At 42.2% G+C, this 22896-nt stretch overlaps 2 protein-coding genes and 1 non-coding gene across 3 annotated transcripts; 2 read left to right on the top strand and 1 right to left on the bottom strand.

Moving 5' to 3' along the window:
• Nucleotides 1-1100: 1100 nt before the first annotated feature.
• Nucleotides 1101-10379, top strand: foxk2a (forkhead box K2a). The gene is made up of 9 exons (XM_020083459.2): nucleotides 1101-1636; nucleotides 3807-4001; nucleotides 4438-4579; nucleotides 4777-4923; nucleotides 6039-6232; nucleotides 6322-6524; nucleotides 6615-6872; nucleotides 6980-7177; nucleotides 8707-10379. Exons 1-9 carry the CDS (start codon nucleotides 1341-1343, stop codon nucleotides 8919-8921), a joined length of 1848 nt encoding a protein of 615 aa, XP_019939018.1. The 5' UTR covers nucleotides 1101-1340; the 3' UTR covers nucleotides 8922-10379.
• Nucleotides 10380-11584: 1205 nt separating this feature from the next.
• wdr45b (WD repeat domain 45B) lies at nucleotides 11585-22192 on the bottom strand. Its single transcript, XM_020083505.2, has 10 exons — nucleotides 21811-22192; nucleotides 20581-20655; nucleotides 18865-18966; nucleotides 18210-18297; nucleotides 17779-17873; nucleotides 17380-17570; nucleotides 17192-17277; nucleotides 15744-15845; nucleotides 15473-15594; nucleotides 11585-13971 (listed from the first exon to the last, which is right to left on the bottom strand). Exons 1-10 carry the CDS (start codon nucleotides 21875-21877, stop codon nucleotides 13865-13867), a joined length of 1035 nt encoding a protein of 344 aa, XP_019939064.1. The 5' UTR covers nucleotides 21878-22192; the 3' UTR covers nucleotides 11585-13864.
• Nucleotides 22193-22430: 238 nt separating this feature from the next.
• On the top strand, nucleotides 22431-22503 carry trnar-ccu (transfer RNA arginine (anticodon CCU)). The gene has a single exon. It is a non-coding gene; the product is annotated as a tRNA-Arg (tRNA).
• The last annotated feature ends 393 nt before the right edge of the window (nucleotides 22504-22896 follow it).

Consider the following 22896-nt stretch of genomic DNA (forward strand, 5'->3'; position numbering starts at 1 on the left):
GGCATAAAATGGACCATTCATGATTGAAAAAGAAAAGCTTTATTATGTCCTTGCCTAGAGCAGCTCTAGATGTAGATTTGAGGAGTCCGCAAAGTGTAACCTAGCAACAACTGCCTTTTCTTTGTTGAAACAGAAAACTGGCATAAAAAAACCCTACAACACTAACAAAGCATGAAACAACACAAACTTATCAAAAATCCAATTACAGATAATTATACTTACATCACAAACAGAAACAAAAGAGAAAACCACTAAATGTGCATATAATTGAATCCAGAATCAGGTCAACTTTGGTTGCTTTTCTACTAGAACACACTTTCTTTAAAGCTGCTCCAATCAATATTCATACTTTACTGTTTAGCTGACCCCGTTCCAAACACAAACAAACAAAGAAGGTATTTAGGTCCTTGCTTCTAAATTTGCAATCCAAACCTTTGAAAGTGAGAATGTGCCAGTGTTCATTACAAGGTTTAATGACTGTTTTTAAAGTCTTCTAAACTGCCTGCGATTTAACTCAATTTGATTTTGTTTTATTCCATTCTATGTTTCTAAGAGCTCAGCAAGACAACACTGAAGTTTGGAGAATTAATATAAGCAGAGGAATAGTCTCTTTAGATGTTAATGTTATTATTAGTAATAATATTGCTCAGGGGCTGCAAATAATAATAATTATTATTATAATGATGATGATGATTATTATTATAATGATGATGATGATGATGATTATAATAAACTGTATTATTACTGTGTCTTTCTAGACAGCCAAGGACATTTAATGCATCACAAAATAAAACATGAATAATCAAACTAAGACCAAACGTTATGATCGTTTATATTCGTGAATCATTATAAGTTATGGAGGACAACCAGAGCACGTGCTCCTCTGACTGTGGACATTTCATTCCCCTCCTTGAAATCACTGCTCCGCTTCTTACCTCCCCCCACTCATCTGCGTGTCAGCCTGCGGTGCAACCGAACTCCATTTTCTACGGCTATTTTTATTATTGTTGTCATTGGCAAACCCCGCACATCTGCCTGCCCGGGCCGCTCTCCCATTGGTCGAGGGGGGTTGTCCGTCGCGGCACTTCCGTCAGTTTGGCCTCCTCTGATTGGCCAGCCCGCCTCTCTTTCTTTTTTGCCCCCTCTGCTACACGGCGGTGGGTCGGAGCCGCTGTGTCCCCGGTCTGGCACGTTCCTAGCCAAATTCTCCACGGTGTAAATTCGGATCCCCCCCCCCCCCCACAAAACCAAATCCACCTCCCCTCGGTGGCTCACCTGTAACCCGCTCACAGCTTCGCTCTCAGCGCACATCGCCGGATCTCCAGCAGATACCTCAGAAGATGGCGGTGGTAAGCGGGATGTCGGGGTCGGCTGTAGCCCGGCTCGAGGGCCGAGAATTCGAGTACCTGATGAAGAAAAGGTCGGTGACCATCGGCCGGAACTCGTCGCAGGGCTCAGTGGACGTCAGCATGGGACACTCCAGCTTCATCTCGCGGCGGCACCTCGAGATATTCACGGCGGGAGAGGACGGCACCGGCACCGGGGAGTTCTACCTCCGCTGCCTGGGGAAAAACGGGGTGTTCGTTGACGGGGTGTTCCAGAGGAGAGGGGCGCCACCTCTGCAGCTTCCACGAATGTAAGAGTCCCACGATCGGCTCTCTTGAATTGCAACGCGAGCCGCGCGTCGTGCGTGTGCTCCTGTGTTGTTATTGTTTTGTTAGCCCGCAGCGCAGTCGCACGTGCTGCGCGAAGCAACGCGGAGCCTCGCTCTCATGGCGATAACGTCACGCGGAGCCTCCGCCGATCCGCTCACGTCGCTCTGCTGATTCACGAACACACTCAACGTCATTCTGGACCCCGATGTTCATCGGAAACGTGTTACAGTTTCTTCTCCATGCACGCAGCCTCCGAAACACACGTCACTGACACGCCGGTCAGTCGTGCTATAAGCTAGGAGTTGGCTCACCTGCTATTCACCGTTGTGCTCGTGTGGAAGCCAGCTTTTTGATAGCTTGTCTGTTATTATTGTGGTGCGCGATGTGTGCCGAATTGAAGAGCGGGCCCTCATGCTTTTAACCAGCTGAATGTGTTTTCACCAGGGTTTTGTATGTTCGCACAGCCAAGTAGGTCACGTTAAATATGACTGAATTCTAATAGAAGTTAAAGGTCCGGTGTGTAAGATTCTCATCTATGGGCAGACATTTAATATAGAATAATCCTAGTGATGTTTTCACTATAGTGTTTCATCTAAATTGTACAAATTGTTGTTTTCATTACCCTTGAATGGGCCCTTTATAGTTAAAGGTCCAGTGTGTAGAATTTAGTGATATCTAGTGTTGAAGTTGCATGTTGCAGCTGAACACCCCTCACCTCACCCTCTCCTTCCAAACATGAAAAAGAACCTGTGGTAGCTTCAGTTGTCATAAAAACTCAAAAGGTGTTTAGTTTGTCCAGTCTGGACTAATGTAAAAAACATGGCGGCCTCCGTAGAGAGGGTCCCCTTGATGTAAATATAAACTATTTAAATATAAAGGGCCTTTTCTGGAGTAAAGAAAACTACAATTCTTACAATTTAGATTAAATGAACTAGTGAAAACATCATGAGGATTATTCTACATTAAATTTCTGCAAATATTTCACTTAAATCTTACACACTGGACCTTTAAGTAATGAGAAGTATTCAGCTGCAACATGTAACTTCACCACTAGATGTCACTTAGTTCTGCACACTGAACCTTTAAGGTGTGTGCGTTTGAATGCCAGGGCTAACGGACACTGGTTTGACACCACAGGAGCAGTATGGAGGATTTTTAGTGGTGCCAAGCTACTTAAAATATATTGGTTTTGGTTGTTTACCCCTGAGACTCCAAAAGTGTTTTGTGTGTTTGACTCATACCCTTCACCCGCCCCTCCACCGGCATAGTGGTTAGTAGATAATGAGCGCATTTTCATTTTTCGGTGAATGCTAGCGACAGGGGCGAACAGGTGAGTCCATGCCTGCACAGGTGCTCTTTCTGACCTGCTACACCGCAGACTGCACTGTGCTTTACTTACTCAAGAGACGGGTGATGGATTGTGCTTACATGAAGGACACAACAGTGTGTTCACATTACAAGGACAGGCAGGAAGCTAAGGTTAGTGCTGTTGTCAGTGAAGCCTGGCTCAGTGTCATCTCTAACTCATGTTACATGTGTTTACTCCACGTCTCTTTTCTTCCTCTTTCCCCAAACTCGCATTGAACAGTTTTATTTGAGGTAACACCTCATTTTATATTCAAACGTCGTAAATGTTTATGTAGGATTATATTATCACTACTTCATCGTAGTAATTCATCAGGGTGTCAGAAGCCAGTCCAAATATACCCCATTAATATTAAATTAGACATGTTAGACATGTTCTGTTATGTAATAGTCACGGTGGACGTCCATTTTTAAACAGTGTGAGGCTGAATCTCGGCTTTAGTTAGATCTTGGCCTGCTTGTTACCAGGCAGGAGGCTTATCTGCACAATGATACTGTTACAAGCATAGAAGCATAGAATTTCCCACTTATTAGTTGACAGATATACACAATATCAGTTAATATTGACAATTGTTCAAACATTTAAATTGGAGCTCAAGCAATATGTATTGACATGCAGAATTTAAAATTACAATATCAACATCGATCAATCTTTGTCTTATTTTGAAAAAAGGGAAATGATTTAACGTTCTTTAATACTTTCCACTAATGTATTTCTTACTACAATATATGGCTTAGTGTTTAAATTAATGTTTTCTTGTGTCTGTGCTTGTCTTGCATCCTCAGGTGTTGTTTCCGTTTCCCAAGCACAACCATAAAGATCACGTTTACAGCCCTGTCCAGTGATAAGAAGGAGCCAAGGAACGTGCCGGAATCACCGGTCAAGCCCGTCCAACCTCAAATTTCCCCACTGACCATAAACATTCCTGACAACATCGCCCACCTCATGAGCCCACTGCCTTCACCTACTGGTACCATCAGGTGAGTGGGGGGTCTCTGTCGGTTGAGTGCTCGGTGGCAGTATTGTCAGTTGGTATAAATCTTAAAGAAAGTACAGAGAGTATGAATTAACTTTATGGTATACATCTTGACTGGTTGAGCCGTCACAGCTCTGAAAGGGCAATGATGTAAGTATACCAGTGGGAGGCAGCAGTGCACTGAACCATCCTTAGTCTGCCAGAAAGTAGATCCACCGCACGGCGTGTCCCATTCATAGGTGGATTAAAACCTGCCCAGGTAGATAAAGCTCTCAGGTTTTCAAATTAAGAAAATCATAGTATGGATGTAGCCTCAGACTGGAATCCACTGGAAGATCTGACAGCCAATGTTGAATATACCGGGAAATATACAATTTCCACCCATGCTTCAATTTTCAGTTTACGGTGAAATCCTTACAGATGTTTTGTCAATTTAACAGTGCAGCAAACTCCTGTCCATCAAGTCCACGGGGGGCGGGGCTTTCGAGCTACAGGACAGGCCGCGTTCTGGCCGCTGACCTTATAGGAGACAACTCCCAATCAGAAAACGACAAGGAGGCCTCAGGTGAAGACAGCCCAAAGGTGAGAGCGAGTTGCGGCAGAATGAGAACCGAGTTAAATATGGATGAATATCATCAGTGGGTCTGAATGTGTTGAAGGAGATCATGTTGCATGACAGAGCCAGCAGACTGTCTCGTCCTTCTGTGTTTGTGTGCCTTTAATTGACCAAAATGTCCTCCCAGTAGCACATAACGGTAACTTTCCTTCCTCTTCCACAGGACGACTCCAAACCTCCATACTCATATGCACAACTAATAGTCCAAGCTATCACCATGGCCCCAGATAAACAGCTAACACTAAATGGAATATACACCCACATCACCAAGAACTATCCATACTACAGAACAGCTGATAAAGGCTGGCAGGTTGGTGTCTTCTCTCTTTGGTTCCTCTATGCATGTCTGTTGAATTGTAATTCATGTGCAGTTCAGCTGTAGTCAGATCGTATGGTCTAACATTGGAAATGCCAAATGCTCAGGCATTTAGTGCGGCTATTAGAACGGCAATAAGTAATTTTGATAGTAGATTATGTGTGAGGATTTCTCTGTAGTTTAGAACTGTAACTATCTTGAATGGATGAATTTGAGGGTTCAGACATTTTCTTTCATCAGTCAAAGATGCATTGTCTTCAGTCAAAGAGTAGACCTGCATCAGCCTCATCAGTTCATCAGCACCTGAAGTGTGGCTCATCAGCTGCTCATCTTGAGCGAAGGCTAAGGTGCTCAAGGCTGCGTGCTAAATCTAAAGCTAAATCCAGGAAATGGTTATTTGACTGGAAAGATGCACTCATATTGTACCCATGATTGTGTGTGTGCTGTTGATGTAAACTCCTCTCCCACAATGCAATGCACAGAAAAGGAAAGGAGCAGCTCACAGGTTCATAAAAATACATTTCAACACCTCACAAAACCAAAACTACACCACATTAGAGCCAGGGCAAAACAATTGGTCAGTATGAGTCTTTCTCAGACATTAATATGTCTGCGTTAATGTTTATGTTCAAATTTTATGCAAAAAATATATTTGTGTTTACTGACTACTTGAAATGATTAATAATAAAGTTTATGGGTTAACTAAACACAAATATGAAGCCTCACATTTCTGTGTCATAAAGGGTTTCATGAGGAAATCTTTTGAATCTTTTATGTCTTAATATTAGTATCTGTATCTAACCCCTAAATCTATATCTGTCCAGTTGTGATCCAACCGTGCAAATATAATATAATTGCATGTTTATATAAAATATGTGATTATTACCTTGTAAAGCTAGTGTTAGTGATGTAGAAAAGGGTTGAAAACAAAGCCAATGTCTCTGCAGAAAGCTTTATCTGAACATTCTGGGATTTGTAGTAAGAGTCCGCTGAAGTCTGACTGCTCTGTACACCAGATTAGACCCTGTGCAGCAACATGAGAATATTCTATATCATGGATCACTACAAGTGTGTCTTGTCTGTGTCTTGTCTGTTGTTTGGTGGTTTAGAACTCGATTCGTCACAACCTTTCCTTGAACCGGTACTTCATCAAAGTGGCCCGCTCTCAGGAGGAGCCCGGGAAAGGCTCGTTCTGGAGGATCGACCCCTCCTCTGAGGGCAAGCTCATAGAACAAGCCTTCAGGAAGCGCAGGCCTAGGGGAGTGCCTTGCTTCAGGACCCCTGTGGGACCTCTTTCCTCCAGGTAAAAACACTTGAGACTGTTACTGGAAAGACATTGTAGTTCCTGTGTGTTCTGTGCAGCCGTGACCACCCCATTTGTTTGTCCTCTAGGAGCGCTCCAGCCTCTCCGAGCCACACAGGAGCACTGTCTGCCCACTCCAGCGGGGTCCAGACCCCAGACAGCCTGTCCAGAGAGGGGTCCCCAGTCCCCATGGAGCCAGAGACGACCCCTCCGCCAGCCCCCACCCAAACCGCCACAGTCCAGCCCAAACTTGCCGTCATCCAAGAGGCGCGCTTTGCACAGAACTCCTCTGGTAAAACACAGCATGACACTTGCACAGATGAAGGAACCCCTTTTATTTATTTATGTCCTGTGAATGACGTTGGCTCCTGCCCTCTGATAGGCCCCCCGATGAACAACCAGCCAGTATTGATCGCCGTGCAGCGCCAGATGCCTCAAACGACCATGAAGCCTGTGACCTACACCATGGCATCGCCAGCCATCGTAACGACGCCGGTGAGCTCCACACCCGTGATGCAGACAGTGCACGTCGTCCACCAGATTCCCACAGTCACCATGGCAACCCTTGGCGGACAGTCTGCTGCTAAAATGAGCTCAGAACCTCAGGAGAACGGAGGGGGTGCGCACCAAGAGATTAAAGGTGAGAGCGGATTCACGTTGCTGTCGTGTCATTCGTGTCTGTTTGAGCATCTTTCTTGTGACTGTTCACATACACAGAGTTTGATGCGAGTTTCTCTCCCCCTGTAGTGAAAGTGGAGCCGGTGCCTTCCATCACAGGCTCATCTATAGGGGGAGTCAGTCGTATCATCCAGAGCTCTCAGGCTGCTCCCTTGACAACAGTTACCATTGTTCAACAAGCCCCGCTCGGGCAGCACCAGCTCCCAATAAAGGCCATCACACAAAACGGGACTCATCTGGTCCCCATCAGTTCTGCTGCTAGCACAGGTGAGACACACACACACACACACACTACTCAGGACTACGATGTCTGGCACAGGGTTTCTAAAATTCTTCAGAATTTTGGGTCTTAAAAGTCTTAAATATGTTTAAATATTACAAACTATGTCTTAAATTCTTTTAGGTAGGTCTGAAGAAACGTGTTGGTGGCATGCATAGTTTATGAGGCCTCAGGTGGTTGTAGCTCTTTCTTAATGATGCAGATATCCATTTAACTTGTTGAAACCTGCAGAAACCAAGCGTGCATTTGCATGTAATGAATGCACTCGAATAGAGTGCAAACAGTTGCGTTGGTGTCTGCTATCAAACCAGTGGAGTATAAAAAACAAGTCTGATGCCCCCAGCAGCCACGTGTCTTAGATGTGTCCTTATTTATCCCATTTACTGTTGTATATGACAAAGAAGGCATCAAAAATACTGAGAGTAGAGAATCACTAATCAAACTAAGTGTTCCTTTACAATTTCCTTTAGTGGCACTTACATTTTAAGAGGTGAGACTGCAGCTCAGGCTGTGGACGGTAAAACGTTATGGACCATTGCACAAGCAGCTAGCAAACAGTGCTGCACACTAAGTTAGAGATCTCTTCTGTTATAATGAAAAGTGCAAAACAAAATTTGGGAAACTCTGGGTGAATGCTCAAGTCCAGCATATATTGATACATTTTTTTATGAATAATAATTTATTGGGTTCTTGTGCCATGAACAAATACTTGACAAATATTTGAAATAAAGCAAAGATGAGGGACATAGACATTCATTCATTCATTTCATTCATCTGTTTACAGCATAATTTAATTTAATTGCACACAGTCCTTTATCCCCATTTCTCCCAATCTTCTACAGTCACTTTATATTTTTATTATAGTTGTATAAAACATTTTTATTTCTATAGTTGCCTTCTAGTTTTTTTATAGACGATTAGCACGGGTTAACTTAACACAGTTCTATATTTATTTTCTATGCACATTATCTGCAAATATTTAATATTCCTGCACATTTTTAATTCCTCTGTATACATTGAATTCCTTTGCAAATGTTTAATTTCTCTGTAAAAGTTTAATTTTGCTTCAAAAAAAAAGGTTTTTAAATAAAATTAAACAATTAATTTGATTCAATTTCCTTAATTCCTCTGTACACATTTAAATTTACATTCATCTCAGGCCAATTTCGACGTATGGTTACTGTGTTATAAGTTAACTCTAATGCATAAGTCAAGTTCAGTGTATGTTACTGCCACTGGATGCTTAATTTCCTTTGGGATCAATAAAGTATCTATCTAGACAAACAGAAAAAACAGTAACAGCGATGTATACATGTTTGCACCTGTGCTTTTTAACAGTGTCTCTTCATTACGTGTATTTCAGTTAACCATTTGTTATGTAATAGTTTTAAGGCTATTTTTGTGAGCTGGAAACACCATGAAGCACTCTACATATAGCGAGTGCTACTGGCCACATTCTAATTCATACTCCTTCACCTTATACTGTCTTTAAATAATCCGGTTTTCTTTCTTCCAGCTGTTGCGAACCCTCTCCACTTGCTGGCGACCCACGCCTCGGCCTCCGCGTCCCTCCCCACCAAGAGGCAGAACGGAGAACTGCAGGACCAAGCTGGATCAAAGCGAGTGAAAACGGAGGAGGGAGAGAAGGGTGACAAAGCAACCGCCAACAACAATGGCACCACGGACAGAGCCGGAGAAGCAGGGGTCTGTGAACAGGTCGGCCACAAGTAGCCTCTCCCCCGATCTGCACCCTGACCCCCGCTCTCCTGTACGCATTGAGCCTCACACCTTCCATACCCTCACCCCCCCCCCCCTCCATCCTACCTGGTTATCATCTACTTCAAGGTGCCAAAAAGAGAAGAGACGTGGAAACGCAAACGGGACTAACAGAATGTGCAAAACCTCTCTCCCCGTTGACCCCCCTCCACTCCTCCTCTTCCATATATTTAAGACCACCAAATACGATGCAAAGACTACAGACCAAATTGAAAGTGGACGTCGAGAAGAGCTGCTGATGACTGTGAAGCCCTGAAGTTTGCGACCCAGATGGCAGAAAGAAACACAGATTTGAAAAATCCAGATCTCTAGATGAGAACAAAAAAAAAAAAAAAAAAGACTTATTGGACAAGCGAGGAGTCTTTGACCCTCCCCAAAGACAGAGAGGAGCCCGGTCCTGGTAGCATTAAAGACAAGTGCTTAGCTGTGTGTCGGATTAGAAAAGTCAAACCAAGTGAAATCACCAGTAGTGTATTCTGCAAAGGGAAGTGTGTGTACGTGTGTGTACGTTCGTGTGGACATTCCCATCTCTGGCAGCTAGCCTCCATGTCGACCTACCTAACCCAGTCGTGAGTAGATATGCAGTATTCCGTTGTACAAGTGTATCTGTGGATCTTTGAGTGTTTCTCCGTTTCCCAAGGCACAGATACTATTTAGTAATAATTAAGATAACTAAAAAGCTATAAATGGGGTCTTTAAGAACATTTAAACATCGAAACATAATATTTTGGGAATCCTAATTTTGTTTTTGTATGTGGACTCTTTGTTCAGTGAAATGAATGTAGTCTTTTTTTTCCTTTCAAGAAAACACTATCTATGGAGTGGATGTTCTTTTTTCTCTGCTCATTCATGCAAAAACGAAATTTCTTTATCACTGTACATCTACAGATTTTTTCATATTTTACAAATATCCTACAAGATAAAAAAAAAAAAGTATATTCCCATGCGTATTTGACCATATCCTTCATCGAGCTTGCATGTTACGGATCTAGAGACAATGTACTTGAGCAGATTTAACTGAATATGGAACTGAAGAAACTTTAGACTGAATCTACGCTATATGATTCTGACCAGTGCTGCACTTAACCCTCTTAGTTCTTTTTTTTTTTTTTTCTTTTTCGTATTTTCATTTGCTCTCAGTATTTCCCCCCTTGTCATCATTGGTTGTTACCTTTGTGTTGAAGTTGGACGTCTCTTTGCTTGATTATTTTTATTCTGTTCAGGCTACTTAAAAAAAGTCTATTCAGATTGTATTCTATGTTACATGAGGAAAAACAAGTGATAGGTGTTTGTTCTGCTTCAGTGGGTAAATGCTTTTTTTTTTTTTTTATAAATTTATTTAAAACACATAACATCTTGGTTTGTATTTCTTTGAGTAAAAGGGCCTTCTCTGCTGGGCAAAGTCCAACTCTGTCTGCGTGTCAACAATTATTTCTTGTTTGTCGGACAGAAGAAATGACGACATGAAAGCTTCTTGAATCATGTGGCTGATTAAGAGTGAACATCTGGTAGAGAGGCTGTTAAGTTGTATTAAAGGTTTTTTTTCAGTGTGCATTCCACACTGTTTGCTCAGCCTGTTCCAGGAAGTGTGTGGACCACAGGGCGGAAAAGCTTCCTTAGAATCGGAGCCACTTTTCTTTAGAAACAAAACCAGCTAGACTCGCTCGTTTCCACTGTAGGACTGGAACATGTCGGGGGGTAAAGGGTTAAAAAAAAAAAGTAGTATCAAGTGTCATATGACCACGTTAACGAGAAAAATGTTAATAATCAATCTGAATTTTAACAAGATGCGATCATATAGAGATAACACTAAAATGATCATGTGCTTCATTCCACGCACTGAAAGTCTGAGAAGATCGACTGATGTTAACCTCTCTGCATTGTCTCCCTGTTAAATCAAGAGGAGGATTCAAAATCCTGCTCCTCACACACAAGGGCCCTCAATAATCCAGCCCAGTCATACATTAGAGAGGTCATAGCACTGGATCGTCCCAATAGATCACTAGGCTCACTTGTGGTTCCTGGAGTGTGTAAAGCTCTTTTCTGACATGCACGGAACACTGCAGATCATTGAATTCTAGTCATATAGCAGAAAACTGCAGTTTTGTTATGTCTTTAATTTACTGTACATCAAGAAAGCTTGTGGTGTGTTCACCACTATTCCACCAGGGGGCATTTGACTTTTTTGTGAAAGGCGTTCACTCCTGTGTCATGCACAGCCTGTACTGGGGAAACAGTTGTCTACTGCTCTGGAGATGATGGTGGACGATGGTGACTTCTATCATATCGTTAATTAGATGGTGAGGTAGACAAAATGCAAAGCATCTTCACAGTGTTCTCCAGGGTGTGTATTACTGAGGTCTCAACTTGATCAATCAAAAGGTTTTTCTAGTCTTGATGACCACTTAGAGTGGACAAACTACCAAGAAAACTTTAAGCCGGGGGAACAGAACCATAGAAACCTCAGACATTCACCAGTGAGGGATCCCGCGATGTCACATGAAACAATAATTACATTCATGAGAAAAGAAAGTGTCTAACATACTGTAGATGGAGAGGAGAGGTGCATCCTGAATTTGTACTTGTACACTTGGTTTTCTGATAAAAGATCCCATGAATTTTTAACTGTAAAAGCAGATGTTAAATTTTATTCACAAGTTTAAACGCAGGTTTTACAATCATTCTGAGTGTGTCAGAAACAGGTTGGCTTTTCAGTTTGTGCAGCTGTGGTTAGTGCCGTGTGCGAGTGTGTTCAACAGAAGTGAGGCCTGCACATGTACAATCTGATGGAGAAAGCAACACAAAGCTGACGTGCTCTTGCACAGATTCAACATAGAAAATGAAAACAACGTTAATCACACATTAACACAGTCTTGTGTTCACGCTGCGGTGGATCCACACGGGACTCGTCTCCTGGGTTCCACCCGAGCACTTCAGATTCCCTGATTTAGATGAGTACAACGTGTGGATGGCGTCAGGGGCAGGGAGGAGAAGTTCACAGACACATATGATCAAACTCTGCTGGAGAGCCACACCGGTCAATGACAATTACATGAAGAGATCTATTAACCACCAATCAGAGGTTCTTAATTTAATTATCTGGGCTTATTTATGTATTAACATTAAACAAGAAGTGCAGTCTCGAACCAAATGTTCTTAATAGTTTTATAGGAAATGTTTAGTGATTAAAGTTGGAAACTGTGCGCGTGCTTGGCTCTTAAGCTTTCCAGTTCAGGTAGAAGAACAAACTCAACTTTCACAAACTCTTAAAGAAGCAGTTCGGTGGTTTGGAATAAATAACCTGAGTCACTTTCGTGCCAGAAGTTAGATGAGAAGCCTGATTCCCTCACGTCTGGAAATGTGAAGCTTAAGCTAGCAGGAGTCAGTTTGACTCAAAGACTGTGTATAAAGATGGACGTGAAGGCTACTTTAAAGCGAAGCCAAATCAACTGGATCGCCCCCTGGTGGCTGGCTGCAGTACAAGTCATAAACCTTGCCTCCTCTATCTTTGCAGATTGATCAAACTAAAAAGTACAATTCAAATGATTTGGGTTGTGTCATCGTTGGGCTTCTCATCACACTGAGGTAAGTATTCATTTTCTGGTCAAGTTGGATTGAATTAGTTATTTGATGCAATAAGAATGGGGTTAAATGACATGATTGACAGCTGACACTGGCTTGTGATTGGTTGAGAGCGAGTAGCGGTGGGACCTCTATAATACTGCTACACTTCACGATCACTGTAGTGCAGACTCCGGCTCCAAATTACGTCAGAACTGCAAGATGGCGGCACACACATTAGAGGCTGTTCTTGCCTAGTTTTCGAACATCAACAGGAAGTGGAGCTGTGTTGTTTATCTTTATATTCAGACTGGCTTAGCTGAGAATAAAGTCTTGAACGTTTACGCAGCATCTCTAAAGCTCACTAACCACATTCGACAAAAACCGGCAAGAAAGTGAAGAAGCCACATTTCCCAACTAAAGTCAAACTGTTTCTTTAACTTTTTCTTTTTTGTGGGTGGAAACAACACTCGACTTTCACAAGCATTTCAGAAAACATATTGCACAATGTATGAAAACAAAAGGAAGACGGAAACAAAAATACATGTTCATATTTTTTCTTTTTGCTACTACTTTGTACAATTCTAAGTATTTAGAAGTTCAGTCTGGCGCGTTTGTGTTGATACAGTGAATATAAGAAAATCTAATAATACTAGCGTGGCGTGTCACAACGCAGAATCAGCCTGCTCCAATGTTCCTGAACCTAAAGGCAGAGGTGGAGGAAACCGCTCACCTCGTTCTGATCCTGCTTCGCAAACACCTAATATGGTACATTGGTGTATATACACAAACACACACATGTATATATGACATTAATATGTTCACACATACAGATTCTCTCCAGTCTCAGAGGCACTCCCTATAGTTAGGTGGTGTTAGTTGACAAAAATCTCAATGTTTTCAATCTGTCTAACTATCAGAATCATCTATGTGATTAAAAATAGCCATCCTTTGTATATTCCTCGGAAGACGTCTTAAAAAGCTGTCGTTCTTTCAAAAAAATAACTTTCCCTCTTTTCTGTTGTGTTTGGGGTTGGGATAAAGTCGGCGTGTGTGTCCCTCTGTCCAGAGACAATCCTCGCGAGTCTGTGAGACAAACGTCTGCATCCCTGTCGGTGCTTCCATCTGTCCACATTCACTGTTTACAGTTCCTCCAAAGTCTGTGCTTTTCCTTCTTTGTCCTCCCTTCATCTCGTGCTCTGTCACAGAGTCTGTCAAGAGAAGGAGAAGTGCCACGGGGGACATTTCCTGTCTCCTCCACAATTTAAACGCAACGGAAAAAAAAGAAACCAGAGAGAACAGGCTGTGTAATAGCAGGTCTGCAGATGAGTCAAAGATCAGATTTTCTCATCCGTCATCTCCAGGAACTGGGCGTAGACGTCTCTGGAACACTCCCCTTTCTGGTTGAACAGGAACTTGTAGTAGCTGCCGTCAGCACAAATGGCTGCTCCGTGGAGAGAGGGAGAGACAGAAGAGGGAAATGTCGTCAGCAGATACAGACCAGAGACACAGAACAAGAGCAGTCTGGTTTTTATAAGAATGTGACAGGGAAGACTCACATTTAAAGTTAAGATAATGTAATTGAGTGGCACCAAGATGAAAATTTACTTTCAAGATCCACACCTCAAACCCTGAGCACAGCCAAGAATCTCTGTACTTAAAGAAAACCATTTCTTTAGTTTTTTTAATATTTTTTCAAAGGTAAGAAAAATAAAAAAATAAACTTTCACTTTCCGACACTGTGGGCTATAATATCCCAGGAGTTAGAGTGGAAGGGCTAGAGTCACAAAATATTAAGGAAACCAAAGTTCTTCAGCTTTCAGTGGCTACAATTCAGTTAGTCAGCCAACTCCTGCATAATGGATAATTATGTAATTGTAGAAACATGCAGTGTTAAAATTGGGCACACGAGCTCTGATCTTGTTGCCGCCCACCACAGCAGTGACGATGAAAACCTCCAGCTCACAAGAAACATGTTTGCCTTTCACTCATGCACAACGCAGCAGGAGATTGCCCGCCCATGTTCACAACACAGAAATCTGCGGCGCATTCAGGTGAGGAGAGGTGCAGCAGGAGGTGACGTATGCACCTCCCTGCAGAGATCGAGCTTTGTTTACAGCACATCGACACCTTATTGTCTTTCCAAGTTGACATCTTGGTTGGCATATCCTATGTGTATGGCACCTTTGTTTCATCCTGAGATATTTTTGTACTCTCTGTTTTTCAGCTTTGCGTCCCTCGCGTGTTACAAACATCGGACATTATCTTGATTTTTGTTAATGATGACACATATAGCCCCCTCCAAAAATGGCAGGAGATTATCCGGAGTTTAGCGGTACAACACCACAGCAAGTCAAACTACAGCTTCTCAGTGATCTCAAAGCGGAATTAACGCATACACACAAGTGCTTTGAAGAAATACTGAACATCAAAATCATACTGAAGATAAAAGATTTAATAAACTGCATTAGATTTAGCTGGTTGGGTCTAATTCTATAACAAATGAATGTGTCTCTCTCATTTGTTATTTTTGCTCTAACATGTGAACAGCTTGTCTCCCACTACATTTAGACTGGAATCTGTTTGTATCCTGTGACAAAGGGAAAAAGCTGTAACACACATTCTGCTTTACTCTTATGAGACGCTTCGCATTATTCTATGTCAGTCTATTTAAAAGAAGAATTGTGTTTTTCTCATATTATGGGTCTGATGTTTGTAGTTTTGGCCATCATTGATAATAATGAACCCACCAGAGCGTTTGGAGATATCTGGGAACATTAATATATGTAATATATATGACTACCAGCAAGAAACATGAGCCATCAGACAGGTTTGTGTAGCCTCTGGTAAAGTAATTATGTAAAAAGAATTAAAGCAAAGTCAACAGTGATGTCAATAACAGAGCTTCATGATCCAGGAAGCATCACAGTCCAAACTGAACTCACCTATGACAGCGTTGGGCTCCGTTCCAAAGGCACACACACAGGGAGAACCTGAGGGGACCTGGAACTTGGAGAAGCTCCACTTCGAGCTGAAGTATTTGGGAAGAAAGCTGGCCGATGCCAAGCTGCGGAGAGAGGGACACGCAGCCAAGACACCGTTTTTTACTTTTTCATATTGACACTTTTGTTTTCGTAATTAAATTCGTTCTGTTGCTCGACCAGTTTGAATTATTATTAAGCAGATGGGGGAAGAAAGCTTTTAGCAGAAACTGACCTCGACTGTTTGTTCCTTTTGGGATCCTCTGCAGCAAAGATGTGGACTGTGCCGTGGTCACTGGACACACAGATGAGGGATGCATCCTGGTTGAAATTAATGCTGGGATGGGACAAAGCAGATATAAGGACATAAGAGCAGGGACACTACAAGCAGTCATGTACCTATCACCTATACAGATTTCATTTGTGTGACGTGGGTAGGATTACCATAATGAGTGTGGAATTATTAGAAAAATTATTATTAACATACTGTGCAGTAGTTTCCAAGGCAATAGTTGCAAGCAAATAAAAACTATACTTTTAAAAAGAGACTTGAAGCTATAGTCTTACAACTTACATCACCAAGTCAGTTCGCTGACTATATGACTCCTCTGGAACCTTGCTTTTATTTTGAAATTCTCTCTCGCTGGTTATGACATGACACTTCATAGTAAAAGTAAACCTATGGACCCCAGCTCTGTTGATCAGGTGACTCTGTCTTAGCATGTTTCTTTGCCTGTTGCAGCCATTTCAGAGGCTACGCTGCACATCGCAGATGGTCGAGTTTTTTTGGAAACTAAACAAGAAACTGTTGTAAGCAGAAGTACTGACCGGGACTAAAGCAACTGCTATTGGTCCCTTTTACATGTTATGCTGTAAAACCCTAGATATTCAGTAACTACTGTTGTCATGGTTTCTTTAACATTGTGAGAGCAGTTTAGAAAAATATGAGCATATGTAGGGGACTGATGTCTATGAGTGTGCAATTTGGTGCAGCTTGATTGGGACATAAATTCTGATCTTCTCAATCTCAGACATACAAACATTATTGTAAAACACGTTTCTTTCCTGAATTATTGTGGTGATGTTACTTCCCCCCCACACTCTCACTGCCAATCTTCAAGAACATACATCTGACTGAGTGCTGGAGTGGAGCACTCGGACTGTGGTCTGACTGTCCGTAAGTCTAGTGAATGTATTCAAACTGCAGCTGCAACCTGTCCATATGCTGCACGTTTGTGGGAAAGACTCAAATGTAACCAGAGCAGCCTGCCTTGGTTTTTTGTTGAAGATGATCTTTTTTGAAGAAGCAGCAATCATCTCCATCTACACCATTTATCTTTTTGCCTTGCTATGTTTATCTCATGTATCTAAAGCCCCTTTTCCACTGGACAAACACACTCTAACAAACACTAACATCTGGCTTTTGTCAGCAATGGGAATTAATACAATCTGCCTTCAATCCTGGGTCCAATGACTGCAGAGGACAGGGGTATCAATCGGCTGTGGCTCCAATCGGTAGTGATGGAAACAAGACACCCGTGTGAATGCACTAATTGAGCAAGACAGCGAAATGAGAGCGCATCTCAGTTTGTTAGTGCGTTCAATCACCAGGTTTACACATGTTTAAAAAAAAACGGTGTAAAAGAGGTATAGATGTCAGTAGCATTACTGCTCAGTGCTCACCAGTAAATGTTAGCTGCCTGAGAGCCTCGTCTTAGCTCCTGTATGAGCTGACCTGCAGACGTGTCGAAAATTCTTATAAGAGTCCCCTGTGGAAACACGGATTAGAGACAAGTCAGCAACAACAGAAACAAACCACAGTGTGCGTTTTTTCTTTCTCTATTCACATTGAGCATCGTGGCATTACATACTTTCTCTGACGCAGTAGCTATCCTTGTGCCCTGCAGGTTGAGGGCGATGCAGCACAGCGACCCCTCATGGGCGGGAATGTCAACTGGGGGCTTCTCTGTGTTGGCCAGGTCCACTATCTGCACGTGGCCCGAATGAGTCCCAGGGAACGCCAGCAGAGAGTTGTTACTGTTGGGACACAGCACACATAGACCTGAGGAGAGAGGAAGAAAGAGAAGGAACAGGCTGGTTATACTTTATTATTTACAAGTTATTTTATGGTTCCAAATATTTTAAGCGGATGCCAGTTGTTTTTTCTGGCTGCAGCATTAACCTAAAATATTTGAAAGTTGAACCAGTCACAGGGTTTCCGTGGATGAAGACATCTTGGATTATCTGGAGTTCGAAGAGAGGGAACTGACCTTTGGGATTGTAGCAGGTCTCAAACACATGCAGCTGATGGGGGTTGTGGGTAAATGTGAACACTTTGATCATTGAGTCCAGGACCACCACAATCCTGAGAACAGAGGAGAACAAACACTGAAGATAAAAAATAAAACTCAAAGTCAAGGAAATCCACTCAATGCCACTAACTCCAGTGATAAAACCAGAGGAGACGATCAATTCAGGAGATTTTGAATGCCAAGTACAAAATAGTGATGAGGCTGCACAGTGTGTCCTCGTCTCACCACAACAGCACTGATGAGTGATTAAGTTTGTCTGAGATAAAAAAAAAAAATGGAAACACTGAATGAATTCTATGGATAAAATGACAAGAGAGGATTCTTGTTCAGATGAAGCAGCACAAAGCTGTTTTTCTGTCCACTCGAGTCTTCAACTCGATCTTTGTTACCTGTCACGTCGAAGCTTCACTGCCTTAACTTCTGTTGAGAACTCAATCTCAATAACTGTCTTCTTCTTCAGGTCATCCCAGATCATTACTAGGGTACCGAGCAAACACAAAGATTAAACATTCAACTGAGCCACATTCATAAGTGTAATACTTAACAGAAGTTTCTTTAGTGATTCCTCTTTAATCAAGTTACATTTAGAACTTAATTACAACCAACAGTATTTCTGGCTGTAGATATCAATAATTCCTAAAGACCTAATTAATTAAATCTATATGACCTGGATTGTTCAATTGTATTTTTTGCTGAATTAACACTGTGCATACAGAGTGGATTAGTGTCCCGTAGCCAGGATTAATGACTGTATTTGCTTCAGGTCTGATGATATTGACTGAAACTCCACCAAAAAAGAACCCACAGTCACAACTGCCCCACCTTTAGTCTACAAATGCTCAACATCTCCTGAAAACATTGAAGAACTAACATTACTGCTTATGACAGGCAAAAGAATATATTTAAGATCATTCATACACAAAGTTAAAGAGTCTAAATTTCCTCAAGGAAACTCATCTTTTCAAGACCAGGAAATACCTTCAGGTCAATTGTACTACTTGTGTTTTTGTGTCAGAATAGAAACCTTAAGTAGGCACCACAAACCTTTGTTAGTTGGATACTTGGGTTTCTTCCCTCCTCCCACTAGTGCCAAATAGTTACACCTAAACAGCATCTCCACGTGGCCAACCCCGCCCTCCAGGAACTCTGAAAGTTAATGGTAATATCAATAACAACAGAGAAACATGCAGATGATATAACATGAGAAGTGAGTGTGCTTGTCATTCAAATAACATTTGCACCCCTCTTCTAATCACTCTTTTTTCTTCATGTGTGAAAATGACAGACAGCCGAGCACAACGACGAGACCGAGTGAGACTGGCCCCCTGCATGTTTAACATGCCAAACACCAGGAGCAAAGAATTTTTTTACATGCTTAAAAGCCTGCCGGCGTATCATACCCAAAACAAATAGGGAGCAGCATATTAGAGTCAGGGTGTCAAAACAAGAAACGAGGAATTGCATCATCAGTCCTTCCTTCCTCCTCTTTCCTCTGTCAGACTGGCGATCAGGAATTCTGGGACAAATCCCCATTGGCTGCTGGATCAGTGGCCAGTGGACCGTGAAAAGATCCACGCATTTTTTAAACCAACCCTTTCCGAATGCCTACTAGCTGCGGCGCACACAAGGGCAGACTGGACGCTACAGTGACTCACCATCACATTTTGAGGTACAAAGTGGTGTTATGACACAGCCCGGGGCAGGACTAGCTGGTTGGCATGTTAGCACAAGCAGCTACATACAGTATGTCTCTGCAATGACATCCAAACTGTTATTGCTTCAGATTCTGTTGATAATTTTAGATTAGGTTGGAATGTTGTAAACCAAAACACAACTATGCTGCACCTTTACATCTGAAGAATTACAGACGTCACTCTTGAGCAACCCATGGGCTGAGATATTTTTAACTTCCTCTTCCAATCACTCCATATTTAATGGGTTGCACTTCTTTGCATTCGGCGTGAAAGTAAAAGGGCTCTTAAGTCGACTGCTGAGCATTGCATAATAAATGATCTGTTGAAACTGTTATTAAAACCTTATAGACGACAATATAATCAAATAAATTAAAACAATATGTGCTAACCCAGGTTAAGGATTTCACCAGTAAATATCAGCTGTTGTTTTAATTGTCTATTGTTATATTAGTTGTTCTATTTCAGCAGCATGCAGCCCACTAGCCTTTTTGCTGTTTTTAACATAAGGAAACTTTGTTCCAGAACTACACACATCGCTGTATAGCTCAAATTACATCCATAATTTATCACAATTAGATTTGTCAAAAGTTTCACTGAAACAAAAATTAAAGGTCCAGTGTGTAAGATTTAGGTGAAAGGGAACTATTGGCAGAAATTTAATGTAGAATAATCCTCATGATGTTTTCACTAGTTTGTTTCATCTAAATTGTATGAATTGTAGTTTTCTTTACCCCAGAAAAGGTCCTTTATATTTAAATACTTTATATTTACATGGAGGGGACCCTCTCTATGGAGGCAGCCATGTTTTTTTACATTAGTCCAGACTGGACAAACTAAACACCTTTTGAGTTTTTATGACAACTGAAGCTACCACAGGTTCTTTTTCATGTTTGGAAGGAGAGGGTGAGGTGAGGGGTGTTCAGCTGCAACATGCAACTTCAACACTAGATCTCACTAAAGTCTACAAACTGTACCTGTAAGTGTTAATATACATCAACTTAACCCACTGTTAACAGGGAGGCAGGGAACAAGGTTTGTCATGTGCCAATGTGAAAGACTCTGTTACCTTGTTTCTCCTTCTCTTTGAGAGGATCTGTGTTGTACACACGAAACCCATTTTCCATTCCACAGGCAAAGCATCCTGGAGATGAGCACAAAGACCAGAGCAGCGATCAGACATGAACCAACACACACTGAACAATCATCCACATGTGTTGTAATATCAGGAGGGATTTGTCAGAACAAAATTAAATCACCCAAACACCACCAGTCCTGACAGTAACGGCCCCGTGTAGCTTTTTTTTTTTTTTTTTTTTATTGGACAACACTGGCCCCAGAGCAGCCTCTAAAAACCCGCAGGACTGACAGTGGACATGGAACAAATGATTAACTTCTGCTGGCTTTTCCACGAGACAGCTGATGGTGGCTGCCATCGCTGCCTCAGAGAGGTCATGTGAGGTGTTCGGTCACTTGATAACGTTCCACTCGTGTCACTTCTCTCTCGCGGACAGTCGCCACCAGTATCACGTTTATTATTGTTGTTGTTCACTGCATCGGTGTTTAGTTGGAGTCGCTGGAGGAAAATACTTGACGGCCTGTGTGAATGGCTGGTCGGTAATCGAGGAACATTTAAACAACAGTTGTTTCAACCATACGGACGAATACATGTGTAACTGTGCTTCTTAAACCCAGTGATCTAAGATACGCGTGAGCTTATTTTGGATGTTCGTCACGTGTAATGAGCTCAAAACAGCGGTATGGTCAAACTTAGCCTAACTAGCTGTTACCTAGCCAATGCTAGCCGTTGGGATAACCAAGGCACGTATGGTGGTCGGTGAAATTTCGCCAACATTAGCTTTTGGCTAAGTCACCTTACACTAACTACACGAGCTAGGTTCGTGTTAAAGTACAGGTTAACCACTAATTCACGTCCAACTTAACAGCCCCTGTCATGTGGACCCAACATTAGCGAGTTAGCTGCCTTGAGTGGTGGCTGAAAATGGAAAGGCTACGCTAGCGATTTGGCTAGCTGCGGGGGTACAGGATAGCTTCAAGCTAGCATCTACTAAATGTCCAGCGCGTTGAGTTGACGTGTGTGGGGCAACTGCGACACAGCAGCACCGTCGTGAGATGTTTTCCATCGTGCAGAACACGAAGCTGCGGTTGTTACACGATGCGATTAATTCATTAGGGGAGAAGTGAACGGGTTAGCAGCATTAGCCTAGCACCCGCGACGCTGACAATTTCTCCTCGGGAGGAAAAACTAAAACCCCAACATGACAGCGCAGCCTCTTACCGTGGTCCTGGTTGAATCCAGCATAAAGGAGCCCGTTGCCGTGAGGATTAGACGGGAGTAAATTCATCGTTTTCTGCACAGAGCTCTCAGAGGCAACGCTAACAAGTGAATCCAGCGGCTCCAGTGTGACGAGCTAACTCGCTACCATTCCTCGGGAGTGTGTGGGGCAGGGACCAGCAAAACAACAGAGAGGTTCCTGTCAGGATCACTGGGAGTTTACACTGGGCTGCACCGACGCGACTGAGCAAACATGTAGCTGCGGGATCACGTATCATCCCCGTCGATGGTTTCTAATAGAGATAAACGTGTGACACAAGCACTGATCAAAGAAGGGCGTGGACATTTCAGCACTCACAGTGGACGATTTAATGATCGGCGAATCTCAGTTCCTAGTTTTTGTGGTCAAAGATTATTCGACTTTATTATTTAATTAATAAGTTGTACTGGCCACAACATGGAATGAAGGGGTTAAGGTTTTTATAGTGACTTTAACTACACAACATCCCCATCGGACATGTTTACATACGTCAGGTGTCAGACAGATCAACTCTTAAACCATTAACAAATCAGAACTGATTAGTGGTTTTTGAAGGTAATTTATGATCAAAGGAGCCCACCAAGCCCCAGTGGCCTAATGGATAAGGCACTGGCCTCCTAAGCCAGGGATTGTGGGTTCGAGTCCCATCTGGGGTGGTCTGTCTTTTTGGAGGGTTGTTTCTAGCTGTTTTCATGTACAGAGTAATTGTTTAAGTGAGAAACTAGTACCTGCAAATGATTAATTTAGTATAATTATGATTTATTGATTTGTTTCTGCATTCATTAACAGAACCCACTGATTCTTAAGGCAGCAGGAAGTACCTGGATAGTAGATGTAGAGTATGATTGTATGATCAATGTAGAGGCCTGGCTTTGGGTGAATACTAACATTTTCCAAAGTCCTCAGATTTTTCTTTAAAAATCTGCTAAACTGTTACATGGTATTAACTTGTGCAGAAATGTTGGTTTGTTGAAGTTTCAATAGCATTATTAGTCTGAATTTAATTAATCAATTTTTGTAAAAAACTTAATTGTCACAGCAGGAAAACG

Source organism: Paralichthys olivaceus, chromosome 21 (assembly GCF_024713975.1).
Source record: "Paralichthys olivaceus isolate ysfri-2021 chromosome 21, ASM2471397v2, whole genome shotgun sequence".
Lineage (NCBI taxonomy): Eukaryota > Metazoa > Chordata > Actinopteri > Pleuronectiformes > Paralichthyidae > Paralichthys > Paralichthys olivaceus.

Excerpts from the sequence above, each read along its gene's own strand:
- foxk2a (XM_020083459.2), top strand. The coding sequence starts at position 1,341 with ATGGCGGTGGTAAGCGGGATGTCGGGGTCGGCTGTAGCCCGGCTCGAG. Across the intron at positions 4,002-4,437 it reads TCACCTACTGGTACCATCAG|TGCAGCAAACTCCTGTCCAT; the intron begins GTGAGTGGGGGG and ends TCAATTTAACAG. Across the intron at positions 6,525-6,614 it reads CTTTGCACAGAACTCCTCTG|GCCCCCCGATGAACAACCAG; the intron begins GTAAAACACAGC and ends GCCCTCTGATAG.
- wdr45b (XM_020083505.2), bottom strand. The coding sequence starts at position 21,877 with ATGAATTTACTCCCGTCTAATCCTCACGGCAACGGGCTCCTTTATGCT. Across the intron at positions 17,278-17,379 it reads TAGCTACTGCGTCAGAGAAA|GGGACTCTTATAAGAATTTT; the intron begins GTATGTAATGCC and ends GTGTTTCCACAG. Across the intron at positions 15,595-15,743 it reads AAAAGGAACAAACAGTCGAG|CTTGGCATCGGCCAGCTTTC; the intron begins GTCAGTTTCTGC and ends CTCTCTCCGCAG.